Source organism: Ornithorhynchus anatinus, chromosome 7 (genome assembly GCF_004115215.2).
Source record: "Ornithorhynchus anatinus isolate Pmale09 chromosome 7, mOrnAna1.pri.v4, whole genome shotgun sequence".
NCBI classification, from domain to species: domain Eukaryota; kingdom Metazoa; phylum Chordata; class Mammalia; order Monotremata; family Ornithorhynchidae; genus Ornithorhynchus; species Ornithorhynchus anatinus.
In genome coordinates, this window is record NC_041734.1 from 32,364,893 (window position 1) to 32,386,496 (window position 21,604).

A 21,604-nucleotide genomic window follows, 5' to 3' on the forward strand; every position below is an offset into this window, starting at 1 on the left:
ACAGGACCTACACAATCCTTCAATCAACCAGTCATTTTTAATTAAGTACTTACTATGTGCAGAGCACTGTACTAAGTGCTTAGAAGTGTACAGTATAGCTGAGTTGGTAGATATTCCCTGCCCACAAGGAGTTTCATGGCTTGTCTCTTTTATCCAGATATTCATTCAATCATATTTATTGATTACTTAACTGTGTGCATAGCACTGTACTAAGTGCTTGGGAGAGTACAACAATAAATGGACACATTCCCTGCCCACAACAAGCTTACAGTATGGAGCGAATATTCCTAGTAGATGTCAAAATATTTCTGATTACTTAATTTAGAATGATGCTTGTAATTACAATTTAGACAATTAAAAGTTGAACAGTGACTGTAACTTAAAAATTGATTGTTTTCTAAAGTGAAACAGAATGATACCCTCAATTCCTCATCTCTTTTCTGTGTTCTTGAGCAGAAGAGCAAATTATTTATTAAAATCCCTAAACTGTGTCATATTTCATAGAAATGCCATATGCTTTTATCAGAAATATTAGATTTTCCCTGCTCAGAATAGAGTTATTCTTCAGCAGCCATGCTTCCTCATTGGACCCTCATTTTTAAGACTGTTTTACGGCTAGCTTATGGTAAATGTTGAAACTTCAGTCTGCGAGGAGACTTTTGTGTGAGTGTTTCTTTTGGTGACAGCCTTTGTTTATCCGTCCGAATGTCATTGTTTCCAATCTGAACACACACTTTGTGTAGACGGTTTCTTTCTGAGTCAGAGCCATAGAAGCAAATGGTGCTGCTATAAAGCTGATAGCAATTAAGTCCTATCCTGGCAGACATATGCTCTCTCTCTTACCTCCGGAGATAACAAAGTTTATGTTGGCCTTCATTGAAGAAAATGAATATTCAGGGGTTGTTTGCTTTGAGTAGTAATCTTATATTGCCTTCACATTACTGAGTTGTACATCCTACTGAAAGTGTGAGCATATTTATTGAATGCCACACATGCATTTACTAAAGCTGGTTTTTTCCCCCCAAATTTCAGAATTAAATAACTTTCCTTAGCACTGTATCAGATATAAAATAGGTATTGGTATTGAACAAAGGAGTTATTTTTTTCTTTTGGCTTTATTTACCTCTTTCACATCCCATCAAATATTTTTCACATCACTGAAGAGTGAGAGAGAAGGAAAGTTAACTCCAGTGTATTGTTAGTACTATGCCATTTGATTCTTATTTAAATACCACCTCTATGAAGTAAACTTATATTAAAATATTGTTCCCCAAAAATTCAAGATGTGCCTTGCCTTGTCTGATTTTTATCCATTTGGCTTCACCTTGTTGATGCTATGATAACTGGGTCTGCTTGGAGCAGATCCTTGCACAGAACCCTGCCAACTAGACTGGCCTTGAGTCACTTTAGGACAGCTCCCCTATCCCTTGCAGCCTCCTCTTTTGAGTCAAAGCCCACCTGAGCAGGAAATGAGTCTGGCAAATAGGAAGTGACCTAAACTTATTCATGGAAGGCCTTGCGCCATGGCCACCTGAAGCTCAGGCTAATGTACTTCCTGTTCAATGCCAGGCCACCACAGGCAGAGGCCAGAATTGGAGTTCTGCCTGCTCAATAGGCAATCTCTTCTCTTCTAGTGTGTGATTGAGAAGGATGTGGGTTCTGATTCTGGCTCCACCACTTATCTGCTGTGTGACCTTGGGCAAATCCCAGCCCCGCCACTTGACTGCCGTGTGAAGCATCGTGGCTTGAGAAGCAGTATGGCTCAGTGGAAAGAGCATGGGCTTTGGAGTCAGGGCTCATGAGTTCGAATCCCAGCTCTGCCACTTGTCAGCTGTGTGACTGTGGGCAAGTCACTTAACTTCTCTGTGCCTCAGTTCCCTCATCTGTAAAATGGGGATTAAGACTGTGAGCCCCACGTGGGACAACCTGATTCCCCTATGTCTACCCCAGCGCTTAAAACAGTGCTCGGCACATAGTAAGCGCTTAACAAATACCAACATTATTATTATTATGTGTGACCTTGGACAAACCACTTAACTTCTCTGTACCTCAGTTAACTCATCTGAAAAGTGGGGGTTAAGACTGTGAGCCCTATGTGGGACACCCTGATTACCTTGTGTCTACTCCAGCACTCAAAACAATGCTTGGCACGTCGTAAGTGCTAAACAAATACCATAATAATAATTATTATTATTAATAAGTCACTTAACTTTTCTTTACCTCATCTTTAAAATGTGGATTAAGACTGTCTTAACTTCTTTGTGCTTCAGTTATCTACCTCATCTTTAAAATGGGGATTAAGACGGTGAGCCCCATATGGGACATGGACAGTGTCCAACCTGATTTGCTTATGCCTGCCCCAGTGCTTAGTACAATGACTGGCACATAGTGAACTAGTTAGCAATACCATTAAAAACAAGCACTATATTAAGCCCTGAGATAGATACTTGATAATCAGATCAAACACAGATTGTATCTTACATGGGACTTACCGTCTGAATAGGAGAAAAATTAAGTATTAAATTCCCATTTTCCAGCTGAGGAAACTGAGGGACAGAGAAATTAAGTGATTTGTGCAAAGTCACATAGCAGGTCTTTAGAACTCAGGTCCTCTGACTCCCAGGCCTGTACTCTTTCTACTAGGTCATGCTGCTGCTAGATTGTTGTCAGGCATGGGGTTAGTGTTTTCGATACTACCCTTGTTATAGGGGAGTCACTTTGTGATACTCACACCTTGACCGGCACTTAGCTCATGTACACAATGGCTTCTTCCAAAATTGTATCACATCCTAATTCCCCAACAAGGTTCTATCCAAAGCATGTAGTGGAAACATACAATAGGGGAGAACAGATTCACTTTAGATAAAAACCCTTTAACAATTATTTAGTAACTTTGCATTGAACTGAAACAATGCAATTTCCTTTCAGTGATTTTTAAGAATACCCAAGACTTTGGATTGTATTGGAAGAGAGGGAAGATGAATTAATTTTACAGACTTTCAGAAATGGAAAAATGGACAGAAGTATTGGTTTCTGTTTGTATTCAGGATTTAGGCGCAAAAGTAGCAAATCATTTTTCTCATTTCTTAAATTTAATAGGTAATCTTAAGGTATTTAGGTATCCTTCACTTAAAAAGTATCATAATGTGTATTGGTAAAATGTTTTGTTGACATAAATTCTGTGTTTTGTTGTTGTTGATCTACCTTGTTAAAGTTCTGGTACCATTTGAATAGTTAGCAAACTATTCGAGGATTTTGTTTTGGTTTGCTACTAATTTTAGAAATTATTTCTTTACTCTGACTAATCAACAGCACTGAACGGTATTCTTAATATCTGTGCGACCTCCTAGTTGGCAGAATTCTTTAGCAAATGCACTCACGAATACCACATGTATTGTTGCCAGTTACATTAAAAGGTTCTGCGGCTCATAGTTCTCCAAAATAATTGTTAATCCCAACAATCACATATAAACAGTCAAGAATAATAGTAATAGTAATAATAATTGTGGTATTTAAGTGCTTACTCTGTGCCAAGCACTGTACTAAGTGCTGGGGTAGATAGAAGATAATCAGATCACTTGGGATTCAGATTCTTAAGAGGGAGGGAGAACAGATGTTCATTCCTACGTTGAATACGAGGAACATGAGGCACTGAGAAGCTAAGTGACTTGCCCATAGTCAAAGTGGCAGAGCTGGAATTAGAACCCAGGTCCTCTGACTTCCAGGTCCACACTCTACCCACCAGGCCATCCTGCTCTTATTCGCATAGTTTGTGATGAATGCCCAGTGTCCTGTAGTTGGCAAAGTGGCTTGGTCTCTTGCCTCAATCCTTTGCTTAAGCTCCTGAAGGTGGCCCTTACCCTGGAAATGCCATCACTCTTTGACAAAGCAATAAAAAAAGGAGTTTATATAAAGTGGAAGAGTTTACATAGTTAAATAGGGTTGGAGTTTGGACTGTCTGAAAATACAAAATGCATTCCAAGAGCTTCCCAAGGTGATTTTTATAGATCGGGGCCAAACAAAAGAGTCTTAAACTTTCAGAAAAACTTTATCTCTTTCCCGTTTTGAATTTTGTAATTAAATTCAGAGATCAGAAGTATTTAGCTGGTCCTCCATTTAGACGGAGGCTGTGGGGTTTTTTTTCAATTCTACTAAAATTCACTTTAGTTTTGCAGAAAAAAAAAATGGGGAGGGCTTAATTTCCAGAATCCCTGCCACTGTCTCTAATGTAATGAGAAGCAATATGACCTAATGGAAAGAGCAGGGGCTTGGGAGTCAGAGGAACTGGGGTCTAATCTTGGCTCTGCCATATGTCCACTGTGTGACCTTGAGCAAGTCATTTAGCTTCTATGTGCCTCAGTTACCTCATTTGTAAAATGGAGATTACGACTGTGAACCCTGTGTGGGGCAGGTACCGTATCCAATCCTATTATCATATATCTACCCCAGTGCTTAGCACAGTGACTGACACAATGAAAGCATATAATATAAAATAAAGCAAGGAAACAAACAAAACCCCTTTAAAATATGTGTTTATGAAAGGCAGTGAGAAGCGAACTTGTATACAACAGTCTTTTTGAAGTTTTTCTTGAAGAGCATGAATCTGAAATTTACCAATTATTAGGACTTAATCTTTTCTTACCATTTTACAAATGAAATGTCTCCAGTGGTCCATCTGTGTGTTTTATTGTGTATGTTTATGCATGGGCACACCTCTGGAGTTATATATTCCATCACTACTTTATCTGGCAATTTTATAGTTGGGTGATGTAGTTATGAAAATACAGTTTTCTGTGAATTGCTGTTGAATTCCTGCCAGTTCTTGCTTTACATGCCACACAGCTGGGCCAGCCAACCCAGCCAAAGAATGAAGCGACATTTTCATTACTCTCATCGTTTGTCAGCTTCTCTGTGGCCCCAAATCTTAATTTTATACATAATTTTAGAGCCATGAAGTGATGGTTTTAGAACAGCCTATCTAGTAGGTACAAAAGATTTACTCTCCTACCTTTACTTAACAATGTCAGAGTAAGAGAAGAAAGGACATTTAAGAAGTTTAGTTTTCCTTTCTTCCCTCCGGTTTTGTATTTTTTGAACATGGAGACTGTAATGAAGTCGTATTTGCTGAGCAAATTCTAGAACAGTATATTTACCAACACAGCCCTGCATGTATCTTAAAGATCTGCAAACATTTTTACAATAATTTTCAGATTATCGGGGAAGCGTTCTGTTTAACTTATTTCATGAACTAGCTGGCATGATGGTTTGTTTAATCAGGATAAATGACCTTTAATACTCTAAGGAAGTGCCTGTCAAAAAGGGCTAGGGTGGATAAACTGCTGGATAATCCATAAGACCATATTTCAAAATTGAAGCTGTAACAATTTGCTTGAAAACGTGTATATTTCAAAAATGTTAGCGATATTTGGGAAATTCCAAATAAAGTGGTGGTACAGATAAATAATTTCCATTTCCTTTATTTCAGGGAATTGTAGGTAATTTAGCTAGCGGCAAGTCGGCTCTGGTACATCGATACCTCACAGGCACCTATGTCCAAGAGGAGTCACCAGAAGGTAAGCAACTGGGAAAACTGCTTTGAGCTTGTCATGTTCATTTTCTGGCTTTCATTTATTACAACTTTAGTCATTGTTTTTTTATTATCATGTGGAAAAAAGAAAGTAAAAATAAAAGTGTACCTGGAACTTTCACCATAAATATGTAGCCAGCACAACATACTTCCTTTAGCATTTGGAATAGAGAAGATAGGTTGAGTCCAGGATTTCAGCTGAGTACATTTCTTTTATGGCTGTTTAGTGCTTTGAATTGCTTTTTCATTAAATATTTATTCATGTGGAAAATTTTCTGTAATTCCAAAGTTCTGTTTGATTAGGAACCAACTCTTTTTTATGTAGAGGCATTACCAACTTTCCAGTGAGCAGGTGATGTTATTTATTTTAATTAGTATTTTTAAGATGCAACCTTGTTTTTTATTCTTTGGCAATTTGTCCTTAATACCTCGGTTTATGAGTTCCCAGACATTGATTTGTCTTTTATGTGGAAATTTAGTTGATAAATTTTACCAGCACAAAGAAGCACATAATCAAGGTATACCATTCACTAAAAATATTATCTTAATTTTATTACTCTCCGTATAATATTAAGTCCAATTCTGAGACACTGAATTTCTGGTTCCTTCTTTCTCTTACTGGCTGTTCCATTCTTTGCAGATATGGATGCAGGTAACTATACTTCTCTTCATGGCAGCGCTTGTCTTGTTTTGAAGAGAGGAGAAACAGCTCTTGTACCGTAGAGTTTTCCACCCCACTCCTCGTTCTGTGTTTCATCTAATTTGTTTTTATTTTCCTTTTTTTTTCTAAGCTTCAGTTCATCTCACTCTGTTTTGTCCCTTAGATGTTGTTTTAGCAGTAGCGTATGTCTCCTATAACACCTGTTTCCAGTTTTTAACTTTTTGTCATGGGCACTGTATTAACTCAGAACATTCTTAGTTCATAACCATGATGGACTTTGGTTTACAGTAGTAGCAATTTTGCTGTGAGGGCCAAGATTTGGTCACTTCAGGCATGAGGAGAAATGCTGCCTTTGCCTCATCACTGTTACTTATTTTGATGGGTGTAATTTAGGAAACAAAATCCAGAGTTGAATGCTAGAGGAACAAAGGAAGAAACTGATGTGGTTTATTGAGCAACTTGATCACTAGCCATTAGGAAAATATTCAGATAAATTGCAAAATGGGTCTGAAATCTTAGAAGAGGAAGGAGTTGACCATCTTTGTCCCTCAGTTGTTTTTCACTGCCTCATGCACTGAAGGTGATCCGCTTTATTTTCCCCTTGAAAGTATAAATATGTTCTTCTTTATGTTTTAGATTTAATTTTACTGACATTCTCCCATTTGACCATGATTATTTATCCAATGGATTCTCTGATTTTGAGGATTGGACTCCTAGCTATGTTATTTAATTTTAGGTATCTCATGGATACTGTATCTCAAAGTGGCATTTAAGGTATTAATAAGAAATAGATTTCACTTGAATGGAGTAGTATCACTTTTTTCCAGTTAAATATGTGATGAGCCTTTCAGGTAATATGTTCCATTATATAATGGGACAGGTGGGAATAATTAGGAATCACAGTTCACCTATTTGTATATAAAATAACAATAATGGAGGGAATCCTGCTAGCCCTAGGTTGTGTAGCATCATCTCCCTAAATGAAACATGTCATACTTGTAGAGAATTAGCTACCCTAATTGACTTCATTTCATCTTATGAAGGTTTTGGTTTCTTCCATTTTCTTCTCTTGTGGAGCTCACAGTGCTTGGCCTTTTTATTTTGGGAACTGGTGATTTGCTTACTCTGTATGAAGTGTTCTTGTAGCTTGGTTGGCAGGAATCACTACTGTCTAGGAAATTGTTTGGAATTCAGCCTCATACAGCTGAATTATACCCTGTAGATGTGTCCAGAATAATGTTGAGGAAGTCTGGTCTTTGGATGTGAGTTTGGGTCGAGTTGCAAATTAGATCTGTTTTACAGTGTTGTCCATTGAGGGGTATTATATGCCAAGAGCAGCATTCAGTAATACTAATAATAATGGTGCTATTTGTTAAGCACTTAAAACATGCCAAGCACTATGCTAAGAGTTGGGGTAGGTACAAGTTAATCACATTGCACACAGTCCCAGTCCCACATGGGACTTACAGTTCAAGTAGGAGAGAGAACAGGTATTTAATCCCCATTTTACAGAAGAAAAAACAGAGGCATGGTTATTTAAGTGACTTTCCCAAAGCCAAACAGCAGACAAATTCCTGAGCCGTGATTAGGAACTCTGCCTGTGCTCTTTCCACTAGGCCATGCTGCTTTTTGTTTAAGGGCAAGAAGTGTGGCCTAATGGAAGGAGCGTGAGCTAGGGAGTCAGAAGACTTGGGTTGTAATCCCAGCTCTGCCAACTGGTTGCTGTGTGACCTTGGGCAACTCATTTAACTTCTCTGTGCCTCAGTTTCCTCAACTGTAAAGTGGGGATTCAATACCTGTTCTTCCTCCCACTTCAGAATATGAGCCCCATGGCAGGACAGAGACTGTGTCTGACCTAATTGACTTGGGCCTTCCCTGACACTTAGAATAGTGTCCGATGCATAGTAAGTGCTTAACAAGTACTATAAAACAAAAAAAATACAATTTAAAGAACCAATCAAAACAAAAACCTCATTAGGTTGTTGAAGTTCACTTAAGAAATACATATATATATAAAAAGTTGTGTGTTTATACATATATGTATATATATATATATATATATATATATATATATAGTTCAATAAAGGTGTAAACATACAACTTTATCAATCTGCAAATTGGGAATAAATTGTTAAACTCACAGGAAGTATGTCTGCAAGGCAGGTAGCAAAGGAAACTTTACTACCAATGTTTCACAACTTCTGGGGAGTAGAGAGGAGTGGGTGAGTAGAGGAAAAGACAGTTTTCTCTCTTTTCCCCCTTTACTCCTGCCTGCCTTAGTTGGTCACAACTGCCACCATCATATTTCTCTTTCCTCATGTGATCAGAAAACTGCCTTCATTCTCCTGCCCATGTGATCAGGTTTCAAAGTCCGCCCTTAGCAGCAGCAGTAGTAAAGAGAACCGAAGCTGTAATTCTTCTTAAAAAGGTCTCACCATTATTTTATTTCTCCCTCTTCCACCCATTTATATGGGAAAGCACAGCTATTTTGAATGAATTATTTCAGGTTCTCCTCTTCCCTCAGATGGCTCCTCTCCCGAAAATTACCATACTGAGCGTGGATTCCTCCAGTTACATCCTTCCTCTCCCCCGTGTAATTTTGAAGCTTTGTGCATAACAAGCCTTCCTCTCCATCTGCGAGTCGAACCCTTATAGTAACCCAGAGCAAAGTCTCTTCATTTATTCAAGTTGTCGAGGTGATATCTTTGTTCAAATACCGTGTTTTGTGATGGTTAAAGTATAATGATCTCTTCTGCTAAATGTGGCTACTAGAACTTAAGTGATCCAATAACTTGACATCCAGAATCTCCCTCCTGTATTCTACTCCTAACTTGCACTTCTGGAATGCACTGTTTTGTTTTGTTTTATGGTATTTGTTAAATGCTTACTGTGTTCCAGGTACTGTATTAGGTGCCAGGGTAGATGCAAGCTGACCAGGTTGGACACAATCCATGTCCCATATGGGGCTCACAGTTTAATCCCCATTTTACAGATGAGGTTACTGAGGCCCAGATAATCCAAGTGACTTGCCCAGGGTCACAGAGCTGACAAGTGTCAGAGGCAGGATTAGAACCCAGTTCCAGGTCTTTTCCCTAGCCACTAGACCACACTGCTTTTCTATCCAGTCTGATTCACTTTGCAGGAAGAATCTTCTGTGATTCCATAATAGTGTCTTTTATAAATTATGCAATGAAAACATATGCGGTGGAAGAACTGAGTGTTCACTGAAGTCTGCCATGTTTTAGAGAACGATTTGGCCCATGTTAACTATCTAGGGATCATGAATGCAACAGATATCATGAATGACTCATCTGTGGTGCTCCTTATTTTTCTTCTGTTCTTGAATTCTGTTGTGGACACCCTCCTAGCAGATATATTCTCATTTAAATGCCACTCCACCTTTACAGATGCTTCAGTGCTGCTTTGGGCCTTTCCAGTGACTTTCTGCTTGAAGAATCTTCAGTCACTCTTGCCTTTGGCACTTTTTCTCCTCAATACTTCATTCTAAATGCATGGCTTAATATTTCCCAAGGTTCACTGAGACCCAGGTAGCTCAGAGGAAACTGCATGACAAACTGTATGCCCTCTCTTCTGTGAGACTACTGTGTGCATTGTGGACCACTTTGCAAAGATAAAAACAGAATAAATTTGGCAAGATATTTGATCTTCATTTTTCCTCTTTTGGATCCAGGAGACTGCTGTGGTGAGTAGTTTCTGAGTGTGAGAATGAGCTTTTTTTCACCTTTTCAGGAAGACGTGGGTGGGACTAGAGAGGTAAATCTCTAGGGGAGAAAAGGTTCTAGAGCTCTGACTGACCAAGAAGGTTTTTATCCAAACTCATGCTATCCCCAAGACTCGAGAGTTACTGGGTTTTAGTTGAAGGCTGTTCCCATGTTACAGAAGAGTCATAGATAATACCTGACGAAAGGGAGGACAGATTTACAACCATAACTTAAATGATTGTGAAGTAAAGATTTTAACTATTATTGCTGGATGTGTTTTTCTGTGAAATTAGCAAATTCCCATGAATTTGTCCTTGATGGCAACAAAATAAATGTTTTTGGATAGTGGGTTTGAATTCCTTCATTTCCATCCCCTGTCTCTTGTATGCTGAGGTAAAATGGCTTTTACACTGCCAGTGAGGTATAAGGGAAGAGCAGGATGGGAAGGTGTGGGGGATCCCTGGGCAGGCAGGCATGCACAGATGCTTTGCCAACATGAAACCAATAGGAAACCAATTAAATTCAGAGGACTTGTTGGGGCTATCTGCCTTTTTTTTTTTCCCACAGTAAAGGCAGGAGAGACATGAGACAGCTCCTCCCTCAGCATGTGTTTAAACCACAGCCAATATATAAGAGCTGCAAATAGATTAGATTAGATTCAATGTGACCTTCACTACTCCAGCTAAAATGGAGCAAAGAAATTATTTTTCCCTTGGAAAATGGGCTTAACTAGGAATTACATTTCTCCTTTCCTTAATGAGTAGCTTTCAGAACTGGAAAAAACTATCCAAGGCAGCCGGAATCCTCCCCCACCCCTTTTATGATATATGCTAAGTTCTTATTATGTGCCAGACACTGGACTAAGTGCTGGGGTAGATACAAGCATCAGATTGGGCACAGTCAATGTCTCTCATGAGGCCCATAATCTTGAAGCTCATTTAACAGAAGAGGTAACTCTCCCAAACGCTTAGTACAGTGCTGTGCATACAGTAAGTGCTCAATAAATTCTATTGACTGATGCACAGAGAAGTGAAGTTACTTGCACAAAGTCACACAGCAGACAAGGGCAGATCCAGGATTAGAGATCATGTCCTTCTGACTCCCAGACCTATGCACTAGACCATGCTGCTTTTCTGTTTTCTGTATCGTAGGTATTTTATAGTTCTTTGCTGGTAGTAATTTTGATGGGTCCGTCACCAAACACTATAGTTAAAGAGTCAGCACTGATGCCTCATTTTCTCCTGAGGAGTAACAAAGAAAATAAACTGGAGCTCAATATTGTTTCTCGGTTACAGCAAGGATGTACTTAGCTAAAGATACCATTCCATTTTTGCTCTAAGTAGGAAGATCTTAGTGTTTTTTCTGTATTCCTTTATAATTGTGTACTGTGCACTTAAATTGCTCTTGGAAAGTCAATTACTTCCTATCCCTTTTTCTTGTGTGTTGTGCTTGGTCAAGATATTCACCTTGTGCCATCCCAGGTTTTATTTGGAAAACGAAGTAGTATTTAGGGGATTTATTTGCAGAGCAAAAATGTTCTCTTTTTGTTCTGAGTTTCTGGATTCCTCTCACTTGACTGAAGTTTTCTTTTGTACTTAGATCAGTCAATCAGTGGTATCATTGAGCACTTACTGTGTGCAGAGAACTGCACTAAGCACTTGGGACAGTACAGTACTAAAGTTCTGTTCCCAAGTTCCAATGAAACGAGGGACACCATTGTCTGGAGCTGGTTCTCCGTCACTCAATGAGTGACCCAGGCTGATGACCTGACAGAGCCAATTGATGGCCCTGGGGAGTTGGCAAGGTTCTATACCTCTCAACATATGGGTTGATAGTATAAACCTGTCCCAAAGAATTGTTCCCTAAATGCAGTGTAATCTGGCAGCTAATGCAGTATTGATATGACAAATGTAAACAGTCATTATGACTAGTGTACACATCATTAAACTAACTCAAACAAAAAACAAAATTCAGTATTGACATTGGCAAATACCAGCAGGCATTATGACCAGTGTACACAACTTTACAGTAACCTAAACAAAAAACAAAATGCTCTATTGATATTGACAGATAGCAGTCATTATGACTAGCTCATACAACTTTACACTAACCCAAACAAAAACAACTCCAGGAAAACCCACAGCTGTTTCCTATGCCTGGATTTCAGATCTAGCCTAAAAGTTATTGCCCCAAAGTGGTTGGGTTAATTTGAGTTCACTATCACAATACACCAGAGGTCACTGTGGACCTTGAGAAACAAACTGACTTAGCTTATTAATAGTAGATCATGGATTTCTTCATATTGTATTTTCCTGAAGCCGTAGCATTATCCACAGGACCTCATAGTTTGATTCAAGCAGTGCAAAATATGGCCTGCCCCTTAAACAAAGTATAATTTACTTCATATAAGAGCATGTCTTAGAAAAATCAATTGATTTCCAAGCATATTTCACCTTTGGTGTGAAATCATCCTTGGGTTGCTGTTACTATTAATAATAATTATGGCACTTGTTAATAGCTTATTGTTTACCAGTCACTCAGAGTATTAAGAGCTGGAGTAGATACAAGATAACTGGATTGGGCACATTTCCTTGTCCCATATGGGGTCTCACAGTCTAATTAGAAGAGAGTAGGATTTAAATAATAATTATGGTATTTGTTAAGTGCTTTCTATGTGTGAGGCACTGTACTAAGCACTGGGGCAGATACTAGCTAATTGGGTTGGGCATGGTCCCTGTCCCGTATGGGGTTCACAGTCTCAATCCCCATTTTACAGATAAGGTTACTGAAGCCCAGAGAAGTGATTTGCCCAAGGTGACCAGTAGACAAATGGCTGTAGCAGGAAATGAACCCATGACCTTCTGACTTCCTGGCCTGTGCTGTTTCCACTTCGCCATGCTGGTCCTGTAAAAAGTCCACTTCACCACCTGTAAAAAGTCCATTATACAGATGAAGAAATTGAAGCCCAGAAGTTAAGTGACTTGTCCAAGATTCTGTAGTAGACAAGTGCAGAGCTGGTATTTGAACCCATATCCTGTGACTTCCAGGTCCTTGCTGTTTTCACTAGGGCACACTATTTAAACAACTTGGAAAGAAATATAAAATTTCAGAGTCAATTCCATACAAAGACGACTCAGCCTACATGGAACAAGAACGTCAGCTATTGCTCCAGGTCCCTAGAGCATTTAACTTCAGAATTTACTTCTTCAGTAATCTGCCACATTTTATCTGCCTGACACCCTCATGTGGGACCTGATTATCTGGTATCTACCCAGTGCTTACTACATGCTTAACTTCTCTGTGCCTCAGTTACCTCATCTGTAAAATGGGGATTAACTGTGAGCCTCACGTGGGACAACCTGATTACCCTGTATCTACCCCAGCGCTTAGAACAGTGCTCTGCACATAGTAAGCGCTCAACAAATACCAACATTATCATTATTATTATGCTTGGCACATAATAAGCGCTTAACAAATACAATTATTATTATTATTATCAGTTAGTAGACCTTATCCCTGACTTCAAAGAAATTGCAGTCTACACAAAGTCTGAATGTTGATGCTTTGAAAAATAATTATTAAATTCACCTGAAGAGGTGTTGGAAACAGTAAAAATGTAAGTACCAACAGTAAAAAGACATTCTTGCCCAAACCCCAAATTGAAATATGGTTATAAACTAATTAATCACTCTGTGAAGACCAGTCAGTCAGTTATATTTATTGAGTGCTTACAGTCTGCAGAGCACTGTACTAAGTGCTTGAGAGAGTACACTGTAACAATATAACAGACACTTTCTCTGCCCACACCAAGCTTATAGTCTAGAGTGGGAGACAGACATTAATATAAATAAATTATAGATACCACTGTACAAGAGGTATAAGAGAATATAATAGAAGTAAGAAGGCATCCTCCCTGCCCTCGGGGAGCATACAGACTCTCAGAAGAGGCAGGCATATAATGATTTAGGAAAAACATAATGAAAAAATGGATGAGAATAAAGAAGTGCTTAACCAGAGGAATATTCAAATCACTATGTACTTAAGTGCTTTAGGTGAATGTGTGTACATAAAGTACAGAGGAAATAATTGGGATGATGTAATATAGAGAGATGAGATTAATTACAGAATGCCTTCTGGGGGAGATTGGATTTCAGGAGGGTTTAGAAGAAGGGGAGAGCTGTGGTTTTGAGAGATTTGGAGGAGGAGGCATCTCCAGGAAGGGATTTAGGCATGAATAAGTGAGCAGAGGCAGGGGAGATGAGAGCCAAGATCAGTGAAAACATTCATTTAGATAGTCTAGAATGTAGTCTGGGGAGTAGAGTGAAGGGGACAGATAGATGAGAGATCTGAAACCAAGAGTCAGGAGTTTTTACTTCATGCAGAAGAAAATGAGTAGCTGTTGGAGGTCTTTGAGGAGGGGAGAGGTGTGAGCAGAGTGAAATTATAGGAATCAATGATATTTCAATCAATCAGTTATATTTATTGAGCACTTACTGTGTGTGGAGCACTGTACTAAGCACTGGGAGAATACGATACAAAAGAGTTGGTAGATGTTCCCTCCCCACAATGAGCTTGAGTGCTTATGCTGTGCAGAGCACTGTTTTAAATGCTTGAGAGAGTACCATACAAAAGATTGGTAGAGACATTCCCTGCCCACAAGGGACTTTACAGTCTAGATGGGGAGACAGACTTAAAATGATTTAGAGATACGTATATAAGTGCTATGGGGCTGAGGGTGAGGTGACAATCAAGTGTTCAGAAGGAACAGGTCTAAATTCATTCAGTTGTATTTACTGAGTACTTACTGTGTGCAGAGCACAGTACTAAGTGCTTGGGGAGGTAAAGTACAACAATAAACAGACATATTCCCTTCCCACAACAAGTTTACATGCATAGGAAGCTGGGCTGTGCTGCAGAGTGTAGTATAGATTGAAGAGGGAAGAAGTAGGAAGAAGTAGGAGACGGAGGCAGACCAATGAAGAGACTAATTCTGTAATATAATCCAGAGAGGTGAGAACTTGAACCTGCTAGGAGTCTGTTTGGATCTGAAAAATGTTGTGGATAAAGAGCCAGCAGGATATAGCTGCAGGAGGAATGTGAGGGTTAAAAGATAGAGAAGAGCCAAAAAATGGCACCAGAGTTCCAGGCTTCTGCAACAGGGACACGCAGAGTAGCCCAAGGGAAAGAGCATGGGCCTGGGAGTCAGAACACCTGGGTTCTGATCCCGGTTCTGCCACCTGAGAAAATACTATTAAAAAAGTACAAAAAAAAAAAACCCACACCCCAGGGAGGTTAGTGGTATTGTCAACAGGGTTGGGGAAGTTAGCAGGTGGAGTGTGTAAAAGAGCAAAGGTGAGGAGTTGCATTTCAGACATCTTCAAGTGAAGTTTCTGGTAGAAAATTCATGTGAAGCTAGTCTTGAAACAAGGGGAAATATGTGATTATTTAGCTGAAGAGAGGTTGGGGTTTGGAGAACAGGACTGAAACTTGAAAAGATTTCTTACTGGTATACGTATGATGTCACACATGTGACTCCGGGGACACAGTGTAATGTGATGATGTAATGGGGAGGTCAGAGGTGCTTCCCACCAAAACCTCTCCATATTGAGCAGGAGTCATAAATCCTCATTTCCCCCCTTCTCTTCCCTACCCAAAGTACATTACAATGGGGATATGGTCTCCGAGGTATCCATCCTCTTCCGTGGAACACCTCGGTGGTGATGGTGAGGCATTAGGAGGAAGGAAGTGAGCAGGGAGCCTTCAATTTTTAATGTGAGAAACCAGGGTAGAGGGAAGAGGGCAGGAAAGTTTACCTGGATGGATGGGGAGGTGGCAGCTGAGAAGATGTGCTAGCTAGACTGGCCCTTGCTGGGAAGTTGCTCCATGTCATTCAGTCATTCATTTGTATTTATTGAATGCTTATTGTGTGCAGAGCACTGTACTAAGTGGGAGAGCACAGTACAACAATAAACAGACAAGTTCCCTGCCCACAACTAGCTTTCAGTCTAGATTGGAGACAGACATTAATATAAACAAATAAATTACAGCTATAGATATTAGTGCTATGGGGCTGGTGGGACTCTGTACTTTGAGCTACATTGCCTTCAACTCTCCACAACCCCCATCCTGACTGGTGCTCGCTTCCGGAGGCATCTCCGAAGGGAGGTTCTGTGGATCAATCAATGGTGTTTATTGAGCACTTACTATGTGCAGAGTACTGTACTAAGCACTTGGGAAAGGACAATATAACAGAATTAGCAGACATGTTCCCTTCCCAGAACAAGCTTAATCTGTTCTTGACCTGGCCCCCAACAAGAGCCTGGCTCCCACCCACGCCCCCCCCCCCAAAAAAAAAGAGGAGCCCTGCTTGCAACTCCACCTGCTAGCAGTGGGGCCAGGAGCTAAATAATTCTCATAACCACAATGGTTCTAATTGTGGTATTTGAGCCCTTGATATGTGCCAGACACTATATTAGGCACTGGGGTGAATACCAACATTTGTGTTGGACACAGTCCAATTAATAATAATATAATCATATTATAATCTAAAATATAACAATTCTTATTACTAATAAGAATGACGATGGTATTTGTTAAGCACTTACTATGTATCAGGAACTGTTCTAAGCACTGGGCTAGATACAAGTTACGCAGATTGGACACAGTTCCTGTCCCACATGGGACTCACAGCCTTAATCCCCATTTTACAAATGAAGTAACTGAGGCACTGAGAAGTGAAGTGACTTGCCCAAGTTCACAAAGCAGACAAGTGGCAAAGCTAGAATTAGAACCCAAGTCCTTCTGACTCCTAGTTCCATGCTCAGACCACTAGGCCATGTAGAGTTGCAGCGTATTCCACCGTACTGCTAGTGAGATAGTTTCAGAGACCATCCGCATAGAGCCGAAGTCATATGAGTGGATGACACTTTGCCCAGTGGGTCAGTCTAGAGTGAGAAAACCAGGGGAGACAGAACAGAAATGTGAGGGACATTGACAGTGGGGGAGATGAGATTTTGAGGAAGAGCCAGTGAATGAAACTGAAAAGGACCATTCAGAGAGGAAGGGGGAGAGCCGGGTAGGTACTCTGTTGCAAAACCGAGATAAGAGGGATAATAGGAGAAGGGAGTGAGTAATGCTGTGGAAGGCAAAGGAGAGATGAAGGAGGAGTAGGACAAAGTAGAGACTATTAGGCTTAGCTATGAAGAGCAGTTGGTAACTTTTGGAGGAGTCGCCTCAAGGGCAAAAACCTGGTTGTAGTGGGTTAAGAAAAGAGTTGGAGAGGAAGTAAAGTCAGTGTGGGTAAATCTACCCATTTGAGGGGTGTGGCCAGAAATAGAAACGGCAGAGTGGGGGCACTATGGATACACATACCAGATCGACTTTGACAGAAGATAGGATGTTCTGAAGAGGGTGTGTTTATGGAGTAGCTATGGGTCGGAAGCCACTTGATGACATTTGAAGAAGAATGTGAGGGGGCAGTGGGATCCAGAGAAGTACTTTTCACTCTGAAAAGGACTTTTAAGTCATGAGGAAAAGAGCCAGTGGGGAGAGAGAGAGAGAGAGAGAGAGAGAGAGAGAGAGTTAAAAAAGGGAGGGGAAGAAAATGGGAGCAGAAGTTTTTTTAAAAGGTAAGAGGGGGTGGTCCCAGGATAGAGGTGGGCAGGGTAGATTTTGAATGCAGGCAGGAGACTCCCTTCTGAGCCTGCAGCTGGAGAAGCAGAAAGAGGATGTGAGAGTGTCAGAACATCAAGCAGGCAAGGATGGGACTTGGGGAAGTTCATGCTTACGAAGAAAAAAAACCTAAATTATTGCCACTCCCTTCAGATTCAGCTTCACAGGTTTTCCATTTTCTCTTTTCTGTCTTCTTTCTTATCCTTTTTAATATCCCCTAAAACTTTGCATGATATTTCAATGGGTTCTCGAGCCCTGTGAGCACTTGTGTTTGCTAACTTGGAGAGTGCTGAGGGGGTGGGAGGTTGGGAGAGAGACTGGGAAAGGTCAGGAATGTGTTTCCTGCCATTTGGCTGAATCCTTAGTGTCCTCTCTATCTTCAAGAGTTTCCGAATCTGTAATTAATAATAATTGTGGTGTTTGTTAAACGTGAACCATGTGCCAGGCACTATACTAAGCCCAGGGGTAAATAAGAAGGTAATTGGGCTGGACATAGTCCCTGCCCCATAGTGTGCTCACAGTCTTAATCCCCATTTTATAAATAAGGTAACCAAGGCACAGAGAAGTGAAGTGACTTGTCCAAGGTCACAGAGCAGACAAGCGACAAAGCTGAGATTAGAACCCATGTCTTTCTGACTCCCAGGCCCATTACTGAACTACTAGGCCACACTACCTCCCGATTTAACATATTAGCAGAAAGCCCTCCATTGATTAATGGAATATCCTCCAGGGTGACCTGAGGTTTTCCCACTTGTACCATCTTTGTTTTCCCACTACAAATGAGAAGATTGTATCCAGAAAATCCAAGGGGCCCATGAACCATGCATTTCACCTTAGTTGAAGTGTCGCATCGCACAGAAGACAGGTGATTGTTCTCTTACTGTTAGACTCTGTGATCTAAAACAAGAAAAGCCAGCCTATTTTCTTTATCAAACAGAAAATCCTACCCATTGGGTTTAAAGCATTCAATCAGCTTGCCCCTCCTATCTGTCCTTAGTGATCTCCTATTAACAGCCCAGCCTGCTCACTTTCCCCCCTCTAGGGCCAGTTTGCTTACTGTGACACGATCTTATCTAATTTACCAGTGACCCCTTTCTCACATCCTTCCCCTAGCCTGGATTTCCCTCCTCCATATATGCTAGACCTCCACTCTCTCTACCTTTAAAGCATCATTAATTTCACATCTGGCCTTCCCCAGTTAAACTCTCTTTTCCCCAGCTCCTTCTCCCTTCTGCATCTACTGTGCACTTGCATTTGTGGTCTTTGGGCATTTGTTATTCACCCCACCCTCAGCTCCAAATCACTTATTTCCCTATTTTAAATTATATATATATTGTAAATTACTGATTTATGTTGTTGTCTTAGCACTCAACAAATACCATTTATTGATTCATTAAAATGATGATAATAATCTGTCCTTATGGTCCTTTCCATCCTGTTCGACAAGTTTTGAAAATTTTGTCTCCAAGTTCACTTAAATTCCTGAAAGGAAGATACTATATAACCGAAAAGTGTTAGAAACCGTGTGGCCTAATGAAAAGAGCATGGGTCTGGGATTCAGGAGACTAGATTCTAATTTTGGCTCTAATTTCATTCATTTATTCAGTCATATTTATTAAGCACTTACTGTGTACAGAGCACTGTACTAAGCACTTGGGAAGGTACAGTACAACAATAAACAGTGACAATCCCTGCCCACAGTGAGCTCACAGTTTAGCCGGGGAAGACATCAATAAAAATAAACAGACATCAGTTGGCCCTGGCATGGCACTTAACTTTCCTGTCCCTGTTTCCGTATCTGCAAAATGGAGTTAAAATACCTGTTTTCTCACCTCCTTTGCTGTGAACTTCATGGGTGACCTGATTATCTTATATCTACCCCACCGCTTAGTGCAGTGCTTGTCATGTAATCAGAAGCAGCATGGCTCAGTGGAAAGAGCATGGGCTTTGGAGTCAGAGATCATGGGTTCGAATCCCAGCTCTGCCACTTGTCAGCTGTGTGACTGTGGGCAAGTCACTTAACTTCTCTGTGCCTCAGTTACCTCATCTGTAAAATGGGGATTAAGACTGTGAGTCCTATGTGGGACAACCTGATTCCCTTGTGTCTTCCCCAGCGCTTAGAACAGTGCTCTGCACATAGTAAGCGCTTAACAAATACCAACATTATTAGCGCTTAACCAATATCACAGTTTTTATTAGTAATACTAGTAGCGTGACTGCGAATACTTAGGAGGTATTGTTATGCATTCATTCTTTTTAACATACTACAATCTTTCACTTTGCCCAAGGAAATGAGAATGTGCCCATGCAGTTGGTTAGAATGAAGGACTAGATGTTGTTCTCTTTTCTGCAAAATGCAGAGCAGTGTGGCTTTTGACAGATTTTTAAATCTACTTGTGCCTCCTCTTTTCCAGGCTGAACAGCAGAGATAACAGAAATTGCCACCTAGATTTGTAATAGGATTTTCTAAAGTTTAAATTTGTGTTGCAAAATTTGCAGTGTCATCAGAGTAGAGATATTACCTAGGGATCATTACAATTGCATGGAAATATAGATCAATTTTTGGCATGGCAAGACCCTGAACTTTACATTCCTGAAAGGGAAAGAAAGGAAAATGTTTCACTTCCTATATTTTAGAAACTACCATTCAACAGTTAAGGAAATAAAAATGGTTGTTCTTGAAGTTTCATTTCTCTTTCATGTAGATCAACTAAAATTTTAGCAAAGCCACAGTTTTTTATGCCAAGTCGAAAAAGATATGGACTACAATTAATCAGTGGTATTTATTGAGGGCTTACTATGTGGAGAGTACTAAGTGCTGGGGTGAATACAATATAACAGAGTTGGTAGACACGTACTCTGCCCACGGTGAGCTTACAGTCTAGAGGGACTGCAATAAAATACTGTGAATAACTACACTCTTGGTAAAGCTGAAAGAAGTGAATTAATGGCATTTTGGCCAGGTGAAAATCAAGTCCCATTTCTCTTGGCCAGAGGTTTGTCCCTTAAAGTATGTGATTATGTCCTCATTGAGAAATTTAGTATTTTTAAGGCCACTTTCATTCCAGGAAGGGATCTTGTAAGTTTTTTAATGCGAGTCTCCTGTGGAACAGTCTGTACCTGATCTGATTGTATTGTGTCTATTCCAGTACTGAGCATAGTGCTTGGAACCAAGTAAGTGCTTGACAAGTACCCTGGTTCCTTATGCGAAGAGAATGTATTTACCCACTCTCCCAAAAATTTAGCACAGTGCTCTTCACGCAACAAGTGCTCAGTAATACCATTGATTAATTGGTAGATTGTGTTGTCAGAAGTTTGCTTTCCCCTGCCCTTTATGCAAGGCAGAAATACATTGAAATCCCACAGAACATCGAGTGGAGGGATGTCTTAATTCAGCAACACCTCTGAAAGGAAACATATGAGTAGCTCTTCTCTCTCACCTTGACCTTGTCCATTTTAGTATAAGTAATAGTTTGAACTTTTTCTTTTAGTTTCCTTTTATGTATAAATATGTCAAAATTGAGAAATATAACTGATAATAACAATTGTTAATATTATCATTGTGCTTACTGTATTCTAAGTACCTTTCAACCACTGGGGTAAAAACAAGGTTATCGGTTGGGTATCGTCCCTGTCCCACATGGATCTCACAGCCTATGTAGCAGGGAATCAGATGTAATCCCCATTTTTACAGATAAGGATACTGAAGCACAGAGAAGTTAAGCGACTTGCCCAAGGTCTCACAACAGACAAGTGGTGGATCCATGTCCTCTGATTCTCAAGCCCATGCTCTTTCCACTAGGCCATGCTTCTTCTCCAGCACGTTTTATAATTAAATATTTTATTTTGAAATAGTCTTTTGCTCAGAGAAAGAAAAAGAAATGCTAAACATAAGGCACTGGGCTAGTCACTCTCTTCGAGTAGATATATTAGTATTTGGAGTAGTCAGTGTTAGGAGAGCTA

The 21,604-nt window shown here is 40.1% G+C and overlaps 1 protein-coding gene across 7 annotated transcripts in view; it reads left to right on the forward strand.

The window, feature by feature from the left end:
* Positions 1-21,604, forward strand: part of AGAP1 (ArfGAP with GTPase domain, ankyrin repeat and PH domain 1) — a 757,099-nt gene that overhangs the window by 297,439 nt on the left and 438,056 nt on the right. For 4 of the 7 annotated variants that reach the window (XM_029069277.2, XM_029069284.2, XM_039912516.1 and 1 more), the window contains exons 3-4: positions 5,486-5,573; positions 6,228-6,239. In XM_029069277.2, coding sequence (XP_028925110.1) covers positions 5,486-5,573; positions 6,228-6,239 — 100 coding nt within the window. The remainder of the gene's footprint in view (positions 1-5,485; positions 5,574-6,227; positions 6,240-21,604) is intronic. The other 3 variants (XM_029069278.2, XM_029069281.2, XM_029069283.2) reach the window with 1 other exon arrangement.